This window comes from Macaca nemestrina, chromosome 2 (assembly GCF_043159975.1).
Source record: "Macaca nemestrina isolate mMacNem1 chromosome 2, mMacNem.hap1, whole genome shotgun sequence".
NCBI lineage: Eukaryota > Metazoa > Chordata > Mammalia > Primates > Cercopithecidae > Macaca > Macaca nemestrina.
Window position 1 is genome coordinate 11,542,048 of NC_092126.1, and position 24,645 is coordinate 11,566,692.

The 24,645-nt window shown below is 39.5% G+C and overlaps 1 protein-coding gene and 1 long non-coding RNA gene across 2 annotated transcripts in view; one reads left to right on the forward strand and one right to left on the reverse strand.

The window, feature by feature from the left end:
- Positions 1 to 24,645, forward strand: part of LOC105470902 (uncharacterized) — an 88,877-nt gene that overhangs the window by 17,542 nt on the left and 46,690 nt on the right. The window lies entirely within an intron of this gene.
- LOC105470901 (SH3 and cysteine rich domain) overlaps positions 1 to 24,645 on the reverse strand; it is a 175,296-nt gene that overhangs the window by 3,805 nt on the left and 146,846 nt on the right. Inside the window, exons 9-10 of the mRNA XM_011723198.2 lie at positions 15,400 to 15,451; positions 15,155 to 15,292 (exon numbers count right to left, since the gene is read on the reverse strand). Coding sequence (XP_011721500.2) covers positions 15,155 to 15,292; positions 15,400 to 15,451 — 190 coding nt within the window. The remainder of the gene's footprint in view (positions 1 to 15,154; positions 15,293 to 15,399; positions 15,452 to 24,645) is intronic.

The window sequence follows — 24,645 nt, forward strand, 5'->3', positions numbered from 1 at the left end:
ATACTGGAGGGGGCAGGCTCCAGTGATGAGCAGGCAGTATGTCTTGAAAGAACACACAAAAATGCCTTGAGAGGAGGATTTACCTTTACAATTTGCCAAAGAGTGTGTTTTCTCACCTATTTCTATGTGTCAAAACTCAACAACCCTTAATATAAGTCCTACCAGTCAGCATCGATAAAAATATAAACACCTGCCCTTTGAGTAGGCTGGTTCTAGGTGAAACATGAACCATGAAAACATGTTGAATTTAAATACTGAAATTAAAAAATCAAACTTGAAAACAATTTATTGACATATACACACAAGGATGCTGTATTGTGGTGAAGTGGAAGAGTGAGAACACTGGGCAAGGAGTCAGAACATTGAAATTCTGGCCAGAGCTAAGAGCCTTACACCATTACTCCATGCCTTGGAACAAACAAAAACCGACTGACCCAAAAAATGTCTTTTGGGTCATTTTCAGAGAATTTCATCATCTCTGTGAAGAGTAAATTTCAGTTCTTGGAGCAAAAACACCACCGAGATTCAAATGTGTGCCTGTATATAAGATAGACTTTTGCTTTTTTCCCTTCTCTTTCAAGGTTTTTATGTAGAAGGGAAACATTGCTTGATAGAAGCTGTAGAAGAGTTGTTCGGAAGTGTCTCTGAAATAGGAAGCCAAGAAGCACGATGGTTCATGCTTTGTTGGATGCACTGGCTTATTTTCAACCTTTCAGTTTGGCATCCCTAAAGTGCTTTGATTTTGGGAGACCTTTATAAGGATGAGAAATTTTGAAGATGATGAGTAGAAACGACTGAACACAGGCTTCAGTAGCTTTGACTCTATCCAGAAATGAGGGATCCAGAGTTTAAAATTCTGATGGTAAAATACATAACCTCTCAGCCTTGAGGATCTACCATTTTAGGAAACAATGGCAGAGCCTGAAACGTTTCCATTCATTTAGAGGCAGAATGGAAATATCTTCCCAGGAGATTAGTTATGGGTGGAAGAGTGGAAAGTGAGGACAGAGGAACTCTTTTGGTTTGCAGGGCCATAAATAGAGGGTGACCAACTAGTCTTGGTTTCCTCCAGACTTTCTTAATTTTAGCACTGAAAGTCCCAAGTCCTCCAAAACCCTTCAATTCCAAACTGTAATTGAACAGTTGATCTCCCCAGTAGAAATGTTTTACTCACCAGGTCCAGTTAGAGATATTTTTGTTGCCTAAGGATCCTTAGTTCCCTGCTTTTCTTATTTATTCACTCATTCAACAACTCTTTATTGAGTACCTACTACGTGTTAGATACCATTACAAATGCTGGGAACTAGTGCAATACAAGACAGACAGATCCCTGACAGAGCTTTCTGGGTACAGCTGTCCCAGCTGAAATTTATTGAGACATCAAAAACGTGGTAAGTGCAAGGGCTGTGGCTGTTTTGATGGCTGATTGTCCTGTGGGCAACATTTAGTAATCTGACTGACAACATAAAACATAATTTTTTTTTTGCACAACCTAATGAATGAAGAAAAAAGTACTAATGGAAATACTTATGGAAACCTGATCTAGCCAATGGGGTAAGAAATACCTTCTTGAAAAAGTGACATTTAAAGAAAAAAGAAAAAGGTGTGGGAAGGAGGAAAACAAGACTAGAATAAGAACAAATTCCAGCATCAAGAGATTGTGACACTTTGAAGTAATGGAAAAAATTCAGTGGACCAGAACAGAGAGATGGAGGGAATAACGGGTGTAAGATGAAGCCACAAAATCTGTCAGAGCCTAAAGTGTGCAGGAAATGGAAGCCATGCTAAACTCTGCTAAGGCCTTTGGCTGACCTTCTGACCTATCTCATGGACTAGAATTGGGCCACAGGTAAACCAGAAATCATCACCAACAAGGAGAATGGGATCAATTCAGTCAGCATTGCCTGAGTCATTTAAGACATAGGTGGTCAACAGAACAAAACGCAGGGCTCTGCAGCATGGGAAAAGGGCAAACATGACTGTTGGTATTAACCACAAGGGTGTTAAAAAGTTTTAATTGGAGGAATGAGGTGGTCAGATTTATTTAAAACAATTATTTCTGTTTTCCTTTCCCCTCCTCTCTCTTCCCTTCCCTTTCCCTCTTCTCCTCTCCCCTCCCCTTGACTTTCCTCCTTTCCCTTCCTATCTTCATCTGTCCTCTTTCTTTTTTTTTCTCTTGCCACCCATTCTCTCTCCATCCTTCCTCCCTCTCTCTAACCTAAAGAGACTTCCTGAAAGCTGGACAAATTTTCTTCCCATAGTGATAAATCCTGACCTGACCAGTCAGCTTACTGACATGAGCATCATGTATGCAGCAGTGGTAAGCTTGATGTCCCAACACCAAGGCAGGCACAGTATATACAGAGCAGAGGCACCCCACATACACAGCAATCCATCTCCAGCCAGCCTAGCACTAATACCTAACCATGTAGGCCAGGCTATGGCCAGCTCCTCAGCATCTCTCAGAAACATTGCTTTCCTAGTATGGGACACAGGCAATTTATGGTCTTCTGGATTTGAATGACTTACTCAATTTCTTCCCAATCTCATTCTCCAGAGCCTAGATGCTTTAATGGCTTGCAGGTCCTTGATTTGGAGTTAAATGTTAACATTCAGTGTTCAATATTTGACATTTTAGACTTCTGATCACGTATCCATGTTCTCTACTTTGGTTTTTGCATGGTGGAAACTGAGCTGGACTCAGACTAATTCACTCATCGTTTCAGCTGGGCAGCCTTAGTTCTGCATCAATCACTCACTGTTCTAGGATAACTAAAACCTTGAGGCAAGCACTGATGATTGGTACTTATGGTCATTTCTGTCGTTTTTCCATGAGGCAGAGTCCTGCCTTTCATTCTATTGCCCATCCCTATGCTATGTAACTTAGGTAAATTTAATTGATCCAAGTCCTGTTGTTATCCTCCTTGTTAGTGATTCTTAGTGGTTTACGTAGAACTTAGTTGTAGCCAATGAAGCAAGATGAAATATCTGCTAGGGAAGTTCTGGGAAAGGTCCCCCCACTCCCACCTATTAAAAGAGACGCCTTAGGAGGAAAATTTTTGTCTGGAAGGATTCCTGGAGTGGCTGCAGCCATCTGTGACCACTAGGGGGCGTAGTCACCATTTCAAGGATGGCTTAGCAGAAACGTGGAAGAATTTGGTTCTCTGATCAGGGGATCAAGCCACTGAATTATCAACCCAAGAACTGACCTCTATCAGACTCTTTATTATAGGAGTAAAATAGACCCTTCGAGGTTGAGTTTGAGTTTTGTAACTTGAGATGTTTATTCATTTGCTATTACTGTTGTAACAAATCACCACAAACTTAGAGAAGCCTAAACAACACCATTTATTTGTATCACAGTTCTGTAGGTCTAGTGGACTTGGCTAGTTTTCTCTGGTTTGGGTTTTATAAGGCCAAAATCAAGGAGTCAAAAGGGCTCTATTCCATTCTTTCTTTGCTTTTTCTCTAGGGGAGTATTTAATTTTAGGCTTATTTAGGTTGATGCTGAGTTCAGCTCCCTGTGGCTGGAGGACTGAGATGCCTGTTTCCAGCTTCTAGAGGCCACCCTCATCCTCTGGCTTGTGGTCCCCTTTCTCCATCTTCATATCCGATAATAGTAGGCTGAGTCTTTCTCGTACTTTATCTCTCTTTGACTTACACTTTTACTTCATTTCTCATCTGTCCTCTTCTGTTGCATCTCCCTGACGCTAGCCAGATACATTTCTCTGTTCTTAAGGGCTCAAGTGATTAGATTAGGCCGACCTAGACAATCCAGGATATCTCCCCATCTCAGGGCCCATAACCTTCATCACATCTGCAAAGCCCCTTTGTGTAAAAGCTGGATTTGTTTCCTATTGCTGCTACAATAAATTACCCCAAATTTTGTGGCTTATAACAACACACATTTATTATCTTACAATTCTAGAGTTCAGAAGTCCTAAGAACAAGGTGCTGGCAGGGCTGCATTCTTTCTAGAAGCTCCAAGAGAGAATCTGTTTCCCTGTCTTTTCCAGCTCTAGAAGTCATCACCTATATTCCTTGGCTCATGGCTCCTTCCTTCACCTTCAAGGCCAGGAACATAGTATCTTCAAATCTCTCTCTCTCTGACCTCAGCTTCCATCATCACATCTCCTTATCTGACTCTAGCCCTCTTGTCTCCCTCTTCTAAGGAGCTCTGTGATTATAGCGGGCTCACCCTGTTAATCCAGATAATCTACTGGTCACAAAATCTTTGACTTAATCACATCTACAAAGTTCCTTTTGTCATGTAAAGTAACATATTCAAAGTTTTGGAGATTAGGACCTGGGCATCTTTGGGTTATCCTACCTACCACAGGATAAAAGGACCAAGACTATTACAATAAAACATTTTAAAAATTGCAGAAAATATGCACATATGTCTCAAAGTTATCCTTTCAGACATACTGAATGCAGTATGTTGAAGGAAGACTTGGCCTCAGTGTTATAAGGAGAAAATATCTTGAGGTAAAGAGATGATGCAATGAGATGCAAAGAAAACATGCTGTATAGCAAAGACATAGATTCATCCTAAATGCCCATCAATGGTAGACTGGATAAACAAAATATATGTACCCCAAATTTGGGGTACATATACACCATGGAATACTAAGCAGCCATAAAACAACAAGATCATATTCTTTGCAGGGATGTGGATGGAGCTGGAGGCCATTATCCTTAGCAAACTAACACAGGAACAGAAAACCAAATACCGCATGTTCTCACTTGTAAGTTGGAGCTAAATGATGAGGACACATGGACACACATAGGGGAATAACACACACTGGGACCTTTTGGGGGGTGAAGGGTGGGAGGATGGAGGGGATCAGAAAAAATAACTGATGGGTGCTAGGCTTAATATCTAGGTGAGGAAATAATCTGTACAACAAATCCCCAGGACACAAGTTTACCTGTATTATAAACCTGCACTGTACCCCTGAACTTAAAAGTTAAAGAAAAGAAAAGAAAATATGCTCTAGAAGAAAGGGGCTGACAGAGAAGAAAAGTCTACAAAGAAATAAATACTAAATTAACATGTATTAGAAACAATGAAAGACTGAATTGAAACTTCAGAAAATCAAAGTGAAGTGAGAACTATCTTGAAACAGTCTCAGGAGGAATTAGAGAGAGATAAAGAAGTGTAAAATAATAAAGACATTCAAACTATAAAGGAAGTATGGTAAACTAGAAATGATCCAACCAAGGAATGATTAAGCTCCTGGAGAAAGAGGCATTGAGAGCAAAGGACAGAGGATAAACTAGAGAAAATATTGGTCACATGTGGTACACCAGATATAAATATTCTTCAAAGGTAGAAAACTTTTTAAATAATGTAAGAAAATGCGCAAAGTACATAAACAGATTATTAGAAAAAATAAATGCCCTATATATATGAGATAAAATGTAAGCCTCTTTAACCATCCAGAAAATGCAGATTAGCATGAAGTATTGTTAATCTATCATAATGTTCAATTCTTGCAAGCATGTGATGATCTGGATATGCTCATGAACAGCTGGCGTGAGCGTAAGTTGGCAAGACCTTTCTGAATGCAATTTGGCAGTATGCATCAAGAATTGTACAAGTCTTGATCTGTTTTCCTCTAAATTCTAAAGTATACCCTAAGAAAACAATCAGAGTTAGAGACAAATATTTAGCTTCAAAGATGTTCATTGCAGTTATCAATAACAGTTTAAAAAATAAAAACTCTGAATATCCAATAATAGGAGAAACTTAAACACATTCCTGTACATCTAGACTAAGGATTGGCAAACTTTTTCTAGAAAGGGCCAAATACTAAATATTGTAGGCTTTGCAGGCCATCTGGTCTCTATTGCAATGACTCAACTCAGCTGTTCAGTTGTAGCATGAAAGCAGCCGCAGACCATATATATAGGAATAAATTTAGCTATGTTCCAATAAAACTTTCTTAAAACCTGTGTTTTGGTAAACATTTAATGACTACATTTTTTAAACGTTAGGAAACTAAAGAGGATGTGATATCAAAATGTGAATTAAAAGTTTGTCAAGAAATATGCCAAAGTATTTATGTTGGTAATAATTTATTTGTTGAATTGCTTATGGTCTCTATTTTATCTTTTATATCTCTTAAAAATATTTTCCCTCAAAATTTCTCCAAAATAAATGCCTTTTGGTTTTGTAATATAAAATATTTTTTTTCTGTTTTTTTTTAAAGCTTTGATAGAACACAATACATGAAAATGGTTCTATAGGTGCAATAAAACTATGCATGAATTTAAAGATTTTTTTTTTCAGGAGGATATTTAATGTTCAATCAACTAGAGTAAAATAGACTAAATTCCACATAAATGTTCAATTTATGGACTTAATTAATTTTCCTAAGTATTTTAAAGTCCACTTTTTAGATCAGTATTTTTTGCTTTCTTTTTTAAAAATTTTATTTTATTTTATGTTCCAGGATATATGTGCAGGATGTGCAGGTTTGTTAGATAGGTAAACGTGTGCCATAGTGCTTTGCTGCACCTATCAACCCATCACCTAGGTATTAAGTCCATGTGCATTATTATTTTATCCTGATACTCTCCCTCTCACTACTCCATCACACCCCTGCCCCGATAGGCTCTAGTGTGTGTTGTTCCCTCCCTTTTTTCCATGTGTTCTCATTGTTCAGCTCCCATTTAGGACTGAGAATATGCAGTGTTTGGTTTTCTGTTCCTGCAATAGTTTGCTGAGGATAATGGCTTCCAGCTCCATCCGTGTCCCTGCAAAGGACATGATCTTGTTCCTTTTATGGCTGCATAGTATTCTGTGGTATATGTGTACCATATTTTCTTTATTCAGTCTTTCATTGATAGGCATTTGGGTTGATTCCATGTCTTTGTTATTGCGAATAGTGCTGCAATGAACATATGCATGCATTTATCTTTATAATAAAGTGATTTATATTCCTTTGTGTATATATCCAGTAATAGGATTGCTGGGTCAAATGGTATTTCTGGTTCTAGGTTTCTGAGAAACTGCCACACTATCTTCCACAATGGTTGAACTAATTTACAGTCCCACCAACAGTGTAAAAGCATTTCTATTTCTCCACAGCCTCACCAGCATCTGTTGTCTTGACTTTTTAATAATCACCATTCTGACTGGAGTGAGATAGTATCTCTTGGTGGTTTTGATTTGCATTTCTCTAATGATTAGTGATGTTGAGCTTTTTTTCATATATTTGCTGGCCACATAAATATCTTCTTTTGAGAAGTGTCTGTTCATGTCCTTTGCCCACTTTTTACTGGGGTTGTTTTTTTTTTTTTTTTTTTTTTTGTAAATTTGTTTAAGTTCCTTGTAGATTTTGGATATTAGACGTTTGTCAGATGGGCAGATTGCAATAATTTTCTCCCATTCTGTAGGCTGTCTGTTTACTCTGATAGTTTCTTTTGCTTTGCAGAAGCTCTTCAGTTTAATTAGATTCCATTTGTCAATTTTTGCTTTTGTTGCAATTGCTTTTGATGTTTTCATCAGGAAATCTTTGCTTGTGCCTATGTCCTGAATGGTTGAGTTAATTTTTGTATAAGGTATAAGAAAGGGGTCCAGCTTCAATCTTCTGCATATGTCTAGCCCATTTCCACAGTACCACTTATTAAATAGGGACTCCTTTCCCCATTGCTTGTTTTTGTCAGGTTTGTCAAAGATTAGATGGTTGTAGATGTGTGGTCTTATTTCTGAGATCTCTATACTTTTCCATTGGCCTATGTGTCTGTTTTTGTACCAGTACCATGCTGTTTTGGTTATTTTAGCCTTGTAGTATAGTTTGAAGCCAGGTAGCAGGATGCCTCCAACTTTGTTCTTTTTGCTTAGGGTTGCCTTGTCTATACAGGCTCCTTTTTGGTTTCATACAAATTTTAAAGTAGTTTTTTTTTTCTAATCCTGTGAAGAATGTCAATGGCCATACACCCTCCCAAGACTGAACTGGGAAGAAGTTGAATCCCTGAATAGACCAATCACAGGTTCTGAAATTGAGGCAGTAACAAATAGCCTACCAACCAAAAAAAGCCCAGGACCAGATGGATTTACAGCTGAATTCTACCAGAGGTACAAAGAGGAGCTGGTACCATTTCTTCTGAAACTATTCCACACAATTGAAAAGGAGGGACCCCGCCCTAATTCATTTTATGAGGCCAGCATCATCCTGATACTAAAACCTGGCAGAGATACAACAAAAAAAGAAAATTTCAGGCCAATATCCCTGATGAATATTGATGCAAAAATCCTTGATAAACTACCGGCAAACTGAATCCAGCAGCACATCAAAAAGCTGATTCACCATGATCAAGTTGGCTTCATTCTCGGGATGCAAGTCTGGTTCAATACATGTAATTCACACATAAACAGAACTAAAGACAAAAACCACATGATTATCTCAATAGATGCAGAAAAGGCCTCCAATAAAATTCAATGTCCATTCATTTTAGAAACTCTCAATAAACTAGGTATTGAAGGAACATACCTCAGAAGAATAAGAGCCATTTATTGCAAACCCACAGCCAATATTATACTGAATGGGCAAAAGCTGGAAGCATTCTCCTTGAAAACTGGCACAACAAGTATGCCCCCTCTCACCACTCCTATTCAACATAGTATTGGAAATTCTGGCCAGGGCAATTAGGCAAGAGAAAGAAATAACAGGTGTTCAGATAGGAAGAGAGGAAGTCAAACTGTCTTGTTTACAGATGTCATCATCCTATATCGAGTAAACTCCATCATCTCAGCCCAAGCTTCTTAAGCTGATTCACAGCTTTGGCAAAGTCTCAGGATACAAAATCAATGTTCAATAATCACAAGCATTACTATATACCAACAACAGACAAGCAAAGAGCCAAATCATGAATGAACTCCCATTCACAATTAGTACAAAGAGACTAAAATACCTAGAATACAGCTAACAAGGGGAGTGAAGGACCTTTTCAAGGAGAACTACAGAACACTGCTCAAGGAAATAAGAGAGGACACAAACAAATGGAAAAGCATTCCACGCTCATGGATAGAAAAAAAGTATCGTGAAAATGGCCATCCTGCTCAAAGCAATTTATAGATTCAATGTGATTCCCATTAAAGAAATGTTTTTATAGTATTTTAATGTTGATTTAATAAGGATACATTTTAAAATTTAAAAATGAAGAGGCCAGGTGAAGTGGCTTATGCCTGTAATCCTAGTACTTTGGGAGACTGGGGATCACTTGAGTCTAGGACTTCGAGACCAGCCTTAGCAACATGTCAAAACCCCATCACTACATTAAATACAAAAATTATCTGGGCATGGTGGTGCACACCTGTGGTCCCAGCTGACTGGGAGGCTTAGGTGGGAGGATTACCTGAGCCTAGGGAGTGAGACCCTGCCTCACAAAAAGAAGACGAAGAAGGAGGAGGAGGAGGAAGAGGAGGAGGAGGAGGAGGAGGAAATAGAAAATGTACTTGTGTCAATGCAAACTCTCACTGTGTTCATAACAAATGAATAACTTAACTGTATTTGGAAGCAAGAGCTCTGCAAAAAAAAAAATGCAATAATTATGAGGCAGATTAACCACAGAGGTAGAAAATGTGATTTAATCAAAGATGTGCATTGCATTTATCTTTAGAATCAAATTTCTTTTATTTTTTTTGTTAATGACCATTTGTCTCTTTATGTCTGTAGGGTTATAAATACCATGTTGGCTATTTTCTGGTGCTTACTGGGTAAGTGTACGTGGCATTAACCACTGCAGATTAATTCCTCATTTAGGCTTTACTCGTTAGGGATCATGGTAGCCAGCAAAATGACTTCTGCTATGCATCTGTGGTGGCCAGGCACTGTGCTAAGGCTTTACCTAGGTGAGCACATTTAACCCTCACATCAAATTCAAGAGGGAGATGCTACTGTGCTGATGAGAAGGTTGACATTCAAAGGCTACTTTGTCAAAATCACACAGGATATAGATCCATTTCTTTATGACACTAGTATCTGTGCTCTTTCTATTACATACTCCCTGCAGTTAACAAACATATTTTGAAATCTTCTACCTAAAATAACTTAGGACACTAAAGTGAAGACAAATTTTGAAGTTTGTTTCTAAACTGGATTTTTAAAAGACTTTTTTTTCTTTGAAATGACTGATGTATTTAAAAAATTGGTACTATGTTTATTACCTGAGTGGTGAAATAATCTGTATACCAAACCCCCGTGACATGCAATTTACCTATATAAGAAACCTGCACATGTTGTACCCCTGAACCTAAAATAAAATAAGACAATAATTATGAGCAGATCCATTTGGTTCCAGGTTCAGGCTGAAATGCTCTGTTGCATCTTGAACATGTCTAGCTGAAGAGGCTGAATTGTTTGCCTTACCTCCTCCACACCCCAACCCCTAACAGATTCAGTTTAACCATGAGGGCAGAGAACGCAGGTATGAGGCCCATTTCCAGAAAAAAAATTGTGAGGAATATGCCAAGGAATTGGTGGGAGTCACTGAACAGATGTTCTGCTTGTAGCAATTGATCAACTTGAGCAAATTTTAATTTGCCTTTTGGTTTCACTGATTGTATTTTAATAGCATAAAAACAATGTTTGACCTCAAATGGGAAAGCATAAGATTATTCTGAAAAAAAAAAATGCTAGCAAGATTATTGAACAACACTTTGCCAATAAAGATGAACATTCTTCCCAAATTTATTTTATTCAAAAGACTTCCCAAATTTTTGAATCAGGAAGGATACAGTTGGGTAAACTTGGGGAAGGTTGAAGTGTTGGCATGGAATCAAGCTGGGAAAAGTGCCCATTTGCTTTGTGAGTTGTGTATCGCATCAGAGATGGGGTGTCAGTCGGATGAGGATGCCTTTGCCTGGAATCAAGAATGACTCAATAGGGAGCCCACATGAGCAAGAACTTGTTTTCAAGGAGTCCTTTGGTCCCAAGACAGCTGCCTTTATGACACTCGCCATCCTTAGGAACGAAGCTGCTCTTTACTGTTCAGAGTGATTTCCACGTTGTTCAGGGCACATGGCTAGTGGAAAGCCTTGACTTGGAGTTTGCAGACCTGTGTTTATGTTCCAGCCTGGACACTCACTAGGTTTTTGCCCCTTAAGCAAGGCACATAACCTCTCTGAGTGTTTGTTTTCTCATTTATAAAATAGAAATAATGAATCCATAAAATTCACACGTATGTGTATAAACTTTATTTATACAATGTGTCTGTATGACATTAAATAATGACTAATAATTACGATTCTTATAAGAATTATTATTGTGACAATGTTTAAGACAGTATTAATTTGTTCTTTCCTTTTCTGTGAGCCAGGGACTAGAGATAAAAGGTTCTTTTTCAAAAAGCAGACCCCAAAACAGGTCATCACATCCAAAAAGGAATAGTCATGTGGGGTTTGCATATACTTTTATGGGAGACAGAGTGGTCGGTCAGTGCAGTCTTCCAGGGGTAAGGGTAGTAGGTTTCCAGGGGTATTGTCATTATGGGGAATCTTCGGATGCCACTGCTCTTCATAGGCAGATGCTGGCTTCTGCTGTTACCTCTTTGGGGAGTGTGCAGGCAAGTGATAGGTTGGCAAATAACAGCCCCAGGGGGAACAGACAACTTTCGGCAGAAAATGAAGGATCAAGTGCTCTTAAGTGAGGTATATTTCATGTCAGCACATTGATGACTTTTGATCTATTTAAACACATATTCTGTCTACAAGCAACCGGGTAAAAGAGAGCTTATGCAATTTACAAAATGCAATGTGTCCTAAGTGTCATATAAGCAATTTTTATAAAAGGGAAGGATGTCAATTTCAAGTCAAACTGTAAAACCAGGGTGAAACCATAGAGTCCAGTGACCCAATTTCCTAAGGATATTAAAGATTTTAACAACCAAAAATCGTTAGATGGCATTACACCTCTTGAGGTTGTTGCATCTATACAAGCAGCAGCAGATAATGCAATTCGATATAGCAATTGTTGGATGTGGTGATGTGTGTGTTGTGTGTGTGCATTTGTGTACACATGTGCAAAGTTGAGGCCCAGGAAAATCACAGCAACACTGTGCACCTTTATGTTATCAGATTCAAAAGACAAGATTGAGTATTTTAAATTGTGCTACTGTTTAAATTTTATTTTTGTAAATATATACCATGAAAGTAATCTAAATGGAAGAGAAAAAAGCCGTAAAATTTTATACTACTATTGTATCATTAATATTTATCTGTTCATGGTTTAGGAAGCCATCATTTAAGATGGTGACACAATATCTGAAGATATTTGCCCTCTCTCCTAGGTCCCTCCTCACTTCTCCAAAGACAGAAGATCTGATTGTATCACAGGTGCCGGGGGTTTCTCACTGTCTCTTAAAGCTTCCTTCTCTCTTGTTCCTTCTGGGAAGGAATTGGGGCATCTTACGCCAGTTTTGCCACAGTCCTTTCTGCTCCTTTTCTCCCATGGGGCATCTGGTACCATTAGATCCTCAGATTCAGACCAGCCCATGGCGGTGGTGGTAAGGTGGGTGGGCTGTGGTGAGGCCTCTTAGGTCTCTAGATCACATCTGGTACTCTGTCTGGTTTACTATGGTTCCATGAATGAAAACAGGGCTTCAGGCCCCATCTGCATCTCTCCCTTTGTGTTTACCTTGGGAGAACAGTGACTGGGATCTGGGTTCGGATTCCACTATTCCAATTCCATAATATTATCATAACACCATCACAATTGCTTAGGTTCCTAACATTGTCCATTAATGAAAATATTGTCATTGAATTAATCATGTCCGTTGTCTGTGCAATTGTTCCTAATTCTCACCATCATGAACATCACTCTGATGACTGTCGTTTTGCATAAAGTCTCTCCCTGTTTACTTTAGGTTATTTTCTTGGATACATTATAGAAAATGGAATTACTGTATTCATGAAGTTGAGCAATTTCATGGCTCTAAGCACATGGTACCAAATCAGTGTCCAAATGAGTGGACTAATGTCCCCTAGCATTTATGAAAGTGCCAGTTTCAATGACTCCATCCCCACCTTTGTTAAAATATATAGGGAAAGTAATACTCAGAATTATCGGTCTCTTGTTTTCAATGATTTTCACTTACTTGAATATAAAGGGAGGGTGAGTTATATTTCTTTTTAAAAAAGCTGTACTCCAGGGTATCATTTTTCTTTAGATTTTTCTTTTAAAGATTCTTTTGAATAGCCATAAAGAAAAGGTAAATCGGCTGGGCATGAGTGGCTCACACCTGTAATTCCAGCACTTTGGGAGGCCAAGTAGGGTGGATCACCTAAGGTCTGGAATTCAAGACCAGCCTGACCAACATGGAGAAACCCCCGTCTCTACTAAAAATAGAAAAAACATTAGCAAGGTGCGGTAGCTCATGCCTGTAATCCCAGCTACTCTGGAGGCTGAGGCAGGAGAATGCCTTGAACTCGGGAGGTGGAGGTCGCTGTGAGCCGAGATGGCGCCATTGCACTCCAGCCTGGGCAACAAGCGTGAAACTCCATCTCAAAAAAAAAAAAAAAAAAAAAAAAAAAAAAAGAAAAGAAAAAAACAAAAAGAAAAGGTAAATTATTATTCTTTGAGGATATATTTGTTAGTTTGAAAATGGTAAAGTCAGTTAAAGCTCCATGTGGAATATACAATGGCTGATTAAGTGGGGCAAAACAATTTTTAAAACGATAAATCAGCTATAATTTCAAGGTAATGACTGATTTTCTTGTGTGACTGAGAAACTGTCTTCGAGGCAATCCTAAAAAAGACATTCAAGATGTGTTTTCCGCAACTCTATTGAACAGAGATGTATGAAAATTATCAATGCCTGTTTCATTTTGAACTACCTTGGAGGGCGAGCCTCATCAATTTCAACTTCAGGCATTTATTACCTTGGGAAATAACAAAATTCTTATACCAAGAATGCAGAAAGAAACAGAGGAAAGATTTTGACTTCCGAAGTTGAAAAGTAAAGTCCCCTGTGAGACTTTATTGGGAGAGAAAATAAATTTTTAATTCTCCAAATCCTCCACTAATATATCAAGAACAAACCAGGCTGGAGTGCAGTGGTGCGATCTCAGATCACTGCAGCCTCCACCTCCCTGGTTCAAGCGATTCTCCTGCCTGAGCCTCCTAAGTAGCTGGGATGACAGACGTGTGCTACCATGCCCAGTTAACTTTTGTATTTTTAGTAGAGACGGGTTTTCACCATGTTGGCCAGGATGGTCTCCATCCCTTGACCTCATGATGGACCTTCCTCGGCCTCCCAAAGTGCTGGGATTACAGGCGTGAGCCACTGAGCCCGGCCATAAGTCTGAGCATTTTATTTCACTCTGTAGTGAGGACACAGGATATGACCTGAGGGGAGCTGCAGTCAGAAAAGAAGGGAGGGCAGGAAGGCCTCTCTCTGCTGGAAGACAAAGAGAGGAAGAGTAGGCCAGAGAGTTAAGGTGTGAGAATGCTGTTTGTCTCTATCAACATTCCAGCCGTGAGATGGTGGAGCTTAAAGACATAAAAATGTAGGGGTTCACATTTTACTTCTCAGGAAAATTGACAGCATCAAAGAGAACTCTACATTCAACTTGGCCCTGGAGCAAGACGGTGACAGGCACCCCTAGATTATACGTACAGAGACGTTCATTTATGAGCCTGAGATAGTATCTGGTTATCTAAGTTTAGTCTATTGTCGTTTGCAGTGATATGAAGCTGTTATGGGCTTCAGTGAACAGGTGGAGGCTTGGAGTCCAGATAAGAAAACCCAAGAGGTTCCTAACAGCAACAACTAATGACAAAGTATTCATTAGAGAGCATTGAAAAATTAACCACACCATTGGTGGACACTAACTCAGAGCCTGAATGAGAGAAGCTGCCCACATCAGAGACCAGTGGTCCTCAGAGAAGAGCATGGGGGACGAGATGTCCTCACCTGCTGCTATGATGTTTCCTTTATGAACAGGTATCACCAAGTGAGATTCCTAAAATTTTAGTTTGCATGTTTTGCTCCTACAACACTGATATCATTGGAGTAAGTATATCCTTTCTCAAAGTACATACTTTGAATGTGACCCCACTCATTCAGATTTATACATATTATTATGTTTATTAAAATGACACCCTATTTGGCTCATATCTGGAATGTGTTTGTGTGATTTACTCACCTGATTCTCTTTCAGTGTTATCTGCCCCTGTTCCTTACACCCAATGAAGGTTCTAACACATCTAAAAATCTTCTCATTTTGTTGTAGTCTCTGAACAAAGTTGGCAGGAAAGAAGCCAATTCTGTCTTGAATTTTCCCCTGAAAGGAAAAAGGAGGCATGCATCCACAATTGTAGCATGTATTGTAATTATAGTTATCAACTGATTTTCTCTTTTTTTTTTTTCTAAAGAAAGAGGAACACTTACTTTCCACCAGTCTTCATTGGAATCCTCTAAAAGAGTAATTATGTCTCCTGGCCTAAAATGAAGAATGAATGAGTTGGGTAAAGGTAAAAAAAAGAAAAATAAGATACTTTAAAGTCAGGAGTAATCATTTCTCATTTACACAAATAGTCTTAAAAGAAATAGAAGTAAAGTAAATATAACTTTTATAAGTTCTTCCTACCCAAGAAAATAGCTTTATTACACATTGAAGGCAAACATGATTTTATGCTGTATTTTAAAAATAACCTTTTTTTTTTTTTTTTTTTGGATAGAGTCTTGCTCTGTCGCCAGGCTGGAGTGCAGTGGCGCGATCTCAGCTCATAGCAACCTCTGACTCGCTGGTTCAGCCATTCTCCTGCTTCAGCCTCCCAAGTAGCTGGGATTACAGGCACCCACTGCCATGCCCAGCTAGGTTTTGTATTTTTAGTAGAGAGGTGGTTTCACCATGTTGACCAGGATGGTCTCAATCCCCTGACCTTGTAATCCATCTGCCTTGGCTTCCCAAAGGGTTGGGATTACAGGCATGAGTCATCGTGCCTGGCCAAAAATAACTGTTACCTATAGTTTGATACATAAATGATCATAAAGCTCCAAAATTTAGAAGTTGATACATTTCAAGATACAAATCTCCCTTCTTCTCAGCCCCATGATCTACCTCCCATTCCCTGTGTGTCCTTCTAGACTCCTTCCCACGCACTTACATTTATAAATAGATGTGTACATGTAGAATTGGTCATTATCTTTATCATTATCTATACCTTCCCAATACCTTCTCAAAACCTAGCACACTTTTGCTTAGCTCCATTTTTCCCGCCTGCCACCTTTTATGCTGGTGTAATTGGAGTTTTGTACTAGATTTGTGTATGTGTGCATGTGGGTGTGTGTGTCTACATCATTCATCGATAATTACTTGGGTTTGGCTGAAGACTAATGTGTTTTTGTTGTTATTGTTTCTATTCAACACAGCTGTAACAATCGGAAGACTGCTATTTTTCACACTGGGAAAATTTTCTCTACTATTTCTTTCATGTTTTTCTCCCATTTATGATGTTCTCTCTTCTTTCCTTCTGGAACTTCTAGTCAACACATGCTGGACCTTCTGAATCCATCCTCACATTTTTTGTCTTTCTTACACACCTACAGTCTTATTTTCCTCTATGTTCTTAAATCTTTTTCTCAATTATATTTTCCTGATCATTTATTTTGTATTTGGGCTTTTCTATTATTTATTATAATACTGAGAATTGTTTCAGAAAAAGTTTTCAGAAAATATTTTTAGAAAAAAATAGTTTCTAAGGGTTCTTTATTATTTCTGAAAGTTTTCTTTTTTTCTAATTTCTCATTATTTCCTTGTTCTTTTCTGAAAGAGTTCTGAAAGTGGCTTTCCATCATGGATGCAATGTTATAATGGATTGTACAGAGATTATTATATTTTCAAAACAATATTTCTTTTTTTTTGAGATGCAGTCTTGCTCTGTTGCCCAGGCTGGAGTGCAGTGGCACAATCTCAGCTCACTGCAAACTCTGCCTCCTGGGTTCATGCCATTCTCCTGCCTCAACCTCCCGAGTAGCTGGGACTACAGGCGCCTGCCATCACGTCCGGCTAATTTTTGTATTTTTAATAGAGACAGGGTTTCACCTTGTTAGCCAGGATGGTCTTGATCTCCTGACCTCGTGATCCACCCACCTCGGCCTCCCAAAGTGCTGGGATTACAGCCATGAGCCACCATGCCCGGCTTCTTTCTTTTACTGAACATTTGTTTCCTCTGAATTTAGTTGGCCTATCCTTTATCTTATTACTTCTTTTTCATATCAAGTATTTTTTCTAAAATCTAATGTTTCTTGGTCGTCTCTTTTTATGAAAGACTGAAAATGGAGGTAGGTGGATGTGGACAGGCTTCTCCACTATTCGATATCTGTGATCTGCCATGGGTCTCTCTCTCAAGTGCAAGGGCTATTTACAGGCCCTGTTGAAAGGAGCAGCATGTGCCAATTGGTGCATCTCCCTTTTACATACTTGAATGTATAGCAGGTAAGCAGTATGGTGCCGCCTCCTCCTCCTGTCCTAATAGCTATAGCAAGGAGGATTTTCTTACCCTTGGGGAGAGAATAGGTCAGTTTATTTTTCTCCTAAGTAGAGCTGCCTTTTCCTTTTTCCCATGCCCTCTAGAAGGTCTGAAGGTCCAGAGTTATCTCAACACAGTTCTTTCCCAGGCTTCTGTGCTCACATTAGAGCCCTCCTTAGGCGTGGGTTCTTTTTCTTTAGAGTACAGGTGTTGGCTTAATTCTGGAGTCCAGCATCATTGCTGCCAATTGTTCATTATAAGTAGTAATGTGGTGCTATGAATACAGTTGAGACTGTATCAATTATGTATTGTCACAGTAATGCTGTGTGATAAACAGCCACAAAACCCCCATGGCTCCCTCACAGGCTTGGGTGTTGGCTTTTGCTGAGGCGACTGGGGTGATTTTGCCCTAGTCCACATTTCCCATTCCTTGGAAGGTCAGTTTCATAGCAATGGTCAAGGTTCAGGAGCAGCGCATGGAGACATGCAAAGCACATGAAGTCTCTAAGGCTTAGATCCAGAACTGACACATTGTCACTTTGCTTCATTTCATTGGCCAAAGCAAGTCTCAAGGCCAGTTCAGACTCAAGGGATAGGGTAACAGGCTCCACCTCTGTTTTGAGAGGAACTGCAAAGTCCCATGACACGGGCATGAATATAGGGAGGGATGAATAATTAGGGCCATTAATACAATCAATCCACTGCAGACTCTTCACACTCTTCAGTGAAGTCCGGAGCATTCTGTGTCTCTTTAAATGTGCTCCCCCTTCTATAGCTGTTTTGTCCCGAGTATTCTTTGGTCTCTGGTCATCTTCATTGTTCACAACTCAACTGCATTTGCTGTAGTCTGCGAGGAAATTCCCAAGATTTCTGGTTCTCTCTTAGCATGCATTCTTGTTTTCTAGTACTGTTACAGATGTGTTAAAAAAAATATTTTCTGACACGTTTAGGAATTGGAGCAAAAGTAGATTTGCGTATTCATTTTGCTATTCTGATTCAATCTCCTTCGCTGTCATTTTCAATTCTCAGTTAATATCTATCTTCATCAGGGATTCCAAATATAACAGGCTTGTCACCCCTGGAGCATTAAGCACAACTGGCATTTTGGATTTCAACAGTCACAGTTTCATGCTGATGCCACAGAAAGCGAGATGGCTGAAAATCACTCTTTCTCAGGTCAGGGATTTAATTAAGCGTCAAGGATGAAAGTCAATGTAGAAAAATCTTCTAAGCCCCAGCAGATTTTATTTAAACTAGTAACCTAAGAAACCACGAGTTAGTATCAAATACAATGACTGTGCTGCTGCTCTGGCAGAAGCTGTAAATAGGGAATAAAGTTGGGGGAGGTACCTTTCCCTAAGAGTGAAAGAGGGAGACTGGGAGGTACCTTTCCCTAAGGGTGAAAGAGGATGCTGCCTGAATCCGACCTCTATTTTATAGTCTACTCAGAGGCTCACGCTTGACTGTGCTCACAGGTGGACAGTCCCCAGCACTTGACCCTCGTTAACTAAATTACATATTAGAATAAGGCACTCACTGGGATAACAGGCTATAATCTTCTGAGAAATACCAGACATACTTCTTGAAGTGTGATGAGTGTTCTGTCTTTTCCTAAAAAAGAGCTCCACCAGGATCAGAAAATTGCTTGGTGAGTGATTTATTGATCCATTTATTATTTCCTTTGTTTTTGTTTACCCACTCATTCAACAAATATTTATAGAATGTGGGCTCTGAAAGAGTGTCATCTTACTAGGCACTGGGTTTACTTTGGTGAATAAAATCCTCACTAGAACTAATAGCCTAGTGAGAAAGATAGATAATAAACAAGTAAATAGATAATAAAACATTTAATAAATAGATAAATAATAGATATATCATATATGTATAATTAATAAGTATATAGTTGTAAATTGGCTTAAGGACTACGAGGGAAATTAGAAGGTGTAGCCAAAAAGGACCAGTAGACTCCTCTTGAGATTAGTCAAATACTCTAAGCACCTGGCAGAGATAGCTAATGCCTCTTTTTCAATATAGAGAGGATCTTGCTCTAGGGGAGCCCTTGAACCCAAGATAGTAACTCTCTAACATCTAGGCCAGCAAATCTGTGGCTTGTGGGATTTTTTACTGCCTCCTTACCCTTCCAGGCATTACCCGACAATCTCAGCACTCTTTCCCACAGGATTCTAAATCCTGCACTCTGATTTAGAATCCTTTTCAACACTGGGCTCTAGGTGGTAGATCTGAGTAGGCATGCAAGATACCACTCTGTGTCACATAGCTGCTTCTTCTTCTTCTTATTTTATTTTATTTTTTTTGAGACAGAGCTTTACTCTGTCACCCAGGCTGTCACCCAGCTTTACTCTGTCATCCACTTACTCTGGAGTACAGTGGCGCTATCTGGACTCACTGCAACATCTGCCTCCCAGGTTCAAGCAATTCTCTTGCCTCAGCCTCCTGAGTAGCTGGGATTACAGGTGCCCGCCATCAGGCCTGGCTGATTTTTTGTATTTTTGGTAGAGACAGGGTTTCACCATATTGGCCAGACTGGTCTCGAACTCCTGACCTCATGATCCGCCTGCCTCAGCCTCCCAAAGTGCTGGGATTTCAGGCATGAGCCACTGCGCCTGGCCCATTTATTATTACTTTTTAAAAATGAGTGTTGACGCAGTTTTGAGGCTCTAGCTAGAGGCTGGTCAGTTCCCCTTCTTAAGCAGCTGATTAAGTCCCCACCACAACAACTCCCTGATGAGGGCTCTTATACTCTGGGCCACTCTGTACCACCCCTAATGTCCCACTCTAGAGCCAGGTACTAGATAATGAGGGGCATCCTCTGTGCCCTAGAACCTGTGAAAATTATTCAAATTAATCAATATACAGGGAGCCCCTGGAAACCTAGACTACCCCGCTGCCTGCCATACATACATAATCCGCCTACTGTAGCTCCAGCTTGCTGTTACCCTGACTTCCAGGGCAACCTTCTGTGTTGCCCTTAGTGGCAGCCCTTCACTCTCAACTGTGAGTTTTCTTCTGAACCCTTTCTTAGTTCAGTTCTCTTCTCTTGCCATGGTGTTGGTGTGTTGTGCGATACCATCAAAGAAACAAATGAAAACATTCCGCCAACTGGCTCAATTTAGGGAGAGCCTTGCCATTGGTCCCAGAGGAATGGTGGCCTAATGCTTAAATTTGTCCTTTCCCCAGGTTAGACACTGGCTAATCCATGACTCTGCCCTCAGTTGTTTCATGTTTCTGTGGCTGTCAGGTCCTTTCCATGGAATAATTTCTTTCTTCATTCGGGTTATCACACTACAGGCACATTTGAGAAAAGTCCTTCTCTGGCCTAATAGTTATTCTCTTGCTTTTAGGAGACTTTATGTTCTTGATCCATTACATCTAGATTTTGCAATTTAACTCTTTATTTCCAAATTCTTGGGACCAATTTGATGGGCCCCCAATTACTTAAAAGGTTCCTTTGCTTAATTCAGTCAGAGCATTGTACATTCAGGTACAGGTTTTGCTTACATTGTAATCCACAATTGTATACCACGATGTAAAGTATAATGCAATTCATAAACAATTGAAGCATCAGTTTCCTTTAGTGAAAAGAGGTCAGAACACCACAGCTGGCCTTTTGCTTTTGTTTGCTCAGTAAAATTTGCCATAGGCCCAGAGGAAGATTTTCAAGTTGGTTATATAATGATTTATAGGAACTCTTGAAATGGTGAAAGGGCGGCAGGCTTGCAAGAATTAGAATAAAATAACAAAAGTAACTACAGAATTACAGTGAGCAGGACAGGGTTTAATTTCAAGTGTGTGTGTACTTGCACGCATGTGTGTGAGAACTAATGGTTGCTTTCTGGGTTCATTCTCAGCAGTCTTTCTGTCTCTCTTATTTCTCGATTTTTCATGTGGGCATTGGAACCATCTTTTCCACCACCAGGTAAACTGTCTGCAGGGACTCAGTGTACACAGAGGGTATGAATGATAAAAACTGAGCTTGGCCAGCTACGTGGAACTATTCTGCAAGATCTTCCAGGGTGGGCTCTTGGAGGGAGGAGTGTGAGGTGTCCTGAGGCACACCCTGCCCAGCCCAGCCTCTCTCCAATCCCCAAGTAGAGCACAAATTCCTACGAGAGGAGACATAACACCCTCCAGATGAGGACGCTGCTTCCGAGAGAAACACTTTCTCCACTATCTGAGACAACCTGAGAGCTCAGATTGGTCTTACTGTGGGAAGCACATGGTCAAAGCAGAATGGCCTAGGGCCTTTGTTTTCTGAATGTTTTAAAATTCAAAGAAAATGAGTCTTGTCTCACTCCTCCATTTCTGCACATTTATCCTAGGAAAACTATATGACTTTCAAGTATTTTCTAAATATTTATAAAATTTCAGTTATTGGGTGTGCATAGGGGGATACAAAAATGAAAAAAAATTATCTAAGCTGGGGTTTTCTTATCTGTAAGGTTAGGATAATAGCACTTACTCCATCAATATTTTTTGAGGACTAAATGACATAATGCTTGTAATGCATATTTAGATAAGTCCCCATTAGATGGTGGCTATCATTGTAAAATAGTTACTGCCCTCAAGATGTCGGTAATTTCAAAGGATAAAGACAGTAAACTGTTTAAGGTAAGGGTCGTTCCTGAGGGAGAAGCAGATGCTAGGGTGGTGGGGAGATGACAGATAAGCATAGAATTGATCCCAAACAAAAATCCCAAACACATGTCTCTTTGAGGATTGGCTATCTCAATTATATTTATTTACTTATATATTATGCATGATAAATTATTGTGAGCTATATTTACTTTGCAAAGTTAAATCTTTTTTTTTCTTTTTTTGAGACAGTCTCACTCTGTTGTCCAGGTTGGAGTGCAATGGTGCAATCATGGGTCACTGCAGCTCTACCTTCTGGGCTTGAGCAATCCTCCTGCCTCAGCCTCCCAAGTCTCTGGGACTGCAGGTACATGACACCACTCCCAGCTAACTTTTAAAATTGTTTATAGGGTCTTACGATGTTGCCCAGGCTGGTGTCTAACTCTCGGCCTCAAATGATCCTCCTGCCTCAGCATCCCAAAATGTTGGGCTTACAGACATGAGCCACCATGCCTGGCCTCAAAGTTAAGTCTTTATCACTGTGGTTGATATACAGTAAGGCTCAAAATTGCTAATTTTCATGTAAACCTGTATTTTTTCACTTGTAAATTAGAAGATTTATTCTAATCATTGCGTTTTACGTTTATATCTCATTAGGTTTTTGGCAGAGGTGGTTGGTTAATGAAATAGCCTTTGACTTCAGTAGCTTCAGACACTAACATTTGGTGTGATTCGGAGCTATGGAAAACCTTCTCCCTCTTTTCATACTGTCCCTCTTCCCCTTCCTTGTCTACTCCACGAAGTGACCACAAAGGTGTATCAGGGCCCAGGAGCTGGATCTAGTATTCTATTACCCAGGTGGCTGATTGTAATGGAGATGTTGGCAGGGTTGAGCCTAGAGGGCGATGGCAATGTTCACTAACTGTTGTCATGAACAGTTGCATTTTCATACAAGTAGGCAGGCTAAGAGAGATTTCACCATTTACAGGCAGGGTTTGAATCTATGACTAACTCCACTAAATCAGGCAGTCTCTTGCACCACCCATGCCATGTCAAAACTCATCAGAACTGCTCACTTTACTATATAGTTATTTTGAGCCTCTTTAATATTTCCTACCCTTTCTCATTCATTAGGGAAAAAGAACCTTAAATCAAGTTTATAGCAACCAGTCACTCAGCAAAACTAGATACCCTTGAAAAACCAAGCTGAAGGGGGCAGAAAAAGGAGCCAGCCAAATGGCTCCATTAATCTGAGATCTATGACTTAATTTTTCACCAGACTTATTTCCCAATTTACATTATCTTGGTCCAGAATCTTTTACAGTCTTGGCACATGGGTATGTAATAAGTAACTCCTGAATTTGCATTTTGATTTTGTCTTATGCCTGATATTCACAAGACTGCCTGTGCTTTCCCAAGTCCATAGACCAGCTCAGAGAAAAGCATTCAACTAAAGGGCAATTTGGAAGGAATTTGGTAAATGTTCTTGAACTGTCATGGATCACACTCTCCAGAACCTAATTGAGAGAGGCATTTGAGTGAGAGGGAGGCTGCTAAACACATTAGTGACATTTGGGAACATCTGGGTTTCTTGACATAGTGCAGCATCAGAGCATAATATGCATCAGAGACTTTCCTCAAATAGCTTTAATTGCATTTTGATGTCCTGGTGACTGTGAAGATTATTTTTAAATCAAATTGGTGCATTAGAATTACATTTAGTTTTAATTAAGTTGATGCATTTGCCAAGCAGTAATGTACTTAGAGAATAGAAACGAGACACCAAGGGAGTCTTATTCTGTCTTACTCGGTCTTGAAACCTTGCAGGGTGAAGGACATTAGAACGTACACAAGTCACAGGTCAGAAAGCCAATGCAGATCTGTGTACGGAGCATTGACAGAATCGGGAAACCTCTGTTCTGGTTTTTGAGTCTGCTACTGGCCCACTGCATATCTTTGGATAAGTCACAGTTGTTCTCAGATAATCAGAATCCAGGAGGACATTTACCCATACAGATTTCCAAGTAGGATTTGACTCTCTAGGCTAAGGTGAAGCCCAGGAATCTCTATTTTAATACTACTTTTTAGGAGATTCTATGGCTTATAATAAATGACTTAACCATTCTAACTCAAGTTTTCTCCTTTTGTGAAATACTACTTGCTTGGGTAACCTCTGAGATTTATTAAAAGAACTCAAGAGGATGCTAGGAAAAATTATGAAAGACTTTGAAATGGGCAAAAAACATGACTGATCTGGGAGTCCTGTCTGGCACATCCTTTCAGATTACCTCCCCTTTGTCGATGCCTTTGAGCTATTTTACATCTCAAGCAAGTTGTAGAAAACTGACATTCATATAAGTTATTTTTGTCCACAGAAATGCAAGTGAATTTTGCCTGGTGGAATATAGTCAGTTATTACCCTTTATCCTGTGAATACTGAATGGTTTTGCACCTATTTATAAATTCCCGTCAGCATTCCTCATTGCCTATGTACATGTGATGTATTGAGTTCTCCTTTCAATCAGGTGGAACATCTTACTGGTTCTCTCATTAATTAATGAGCCATGTA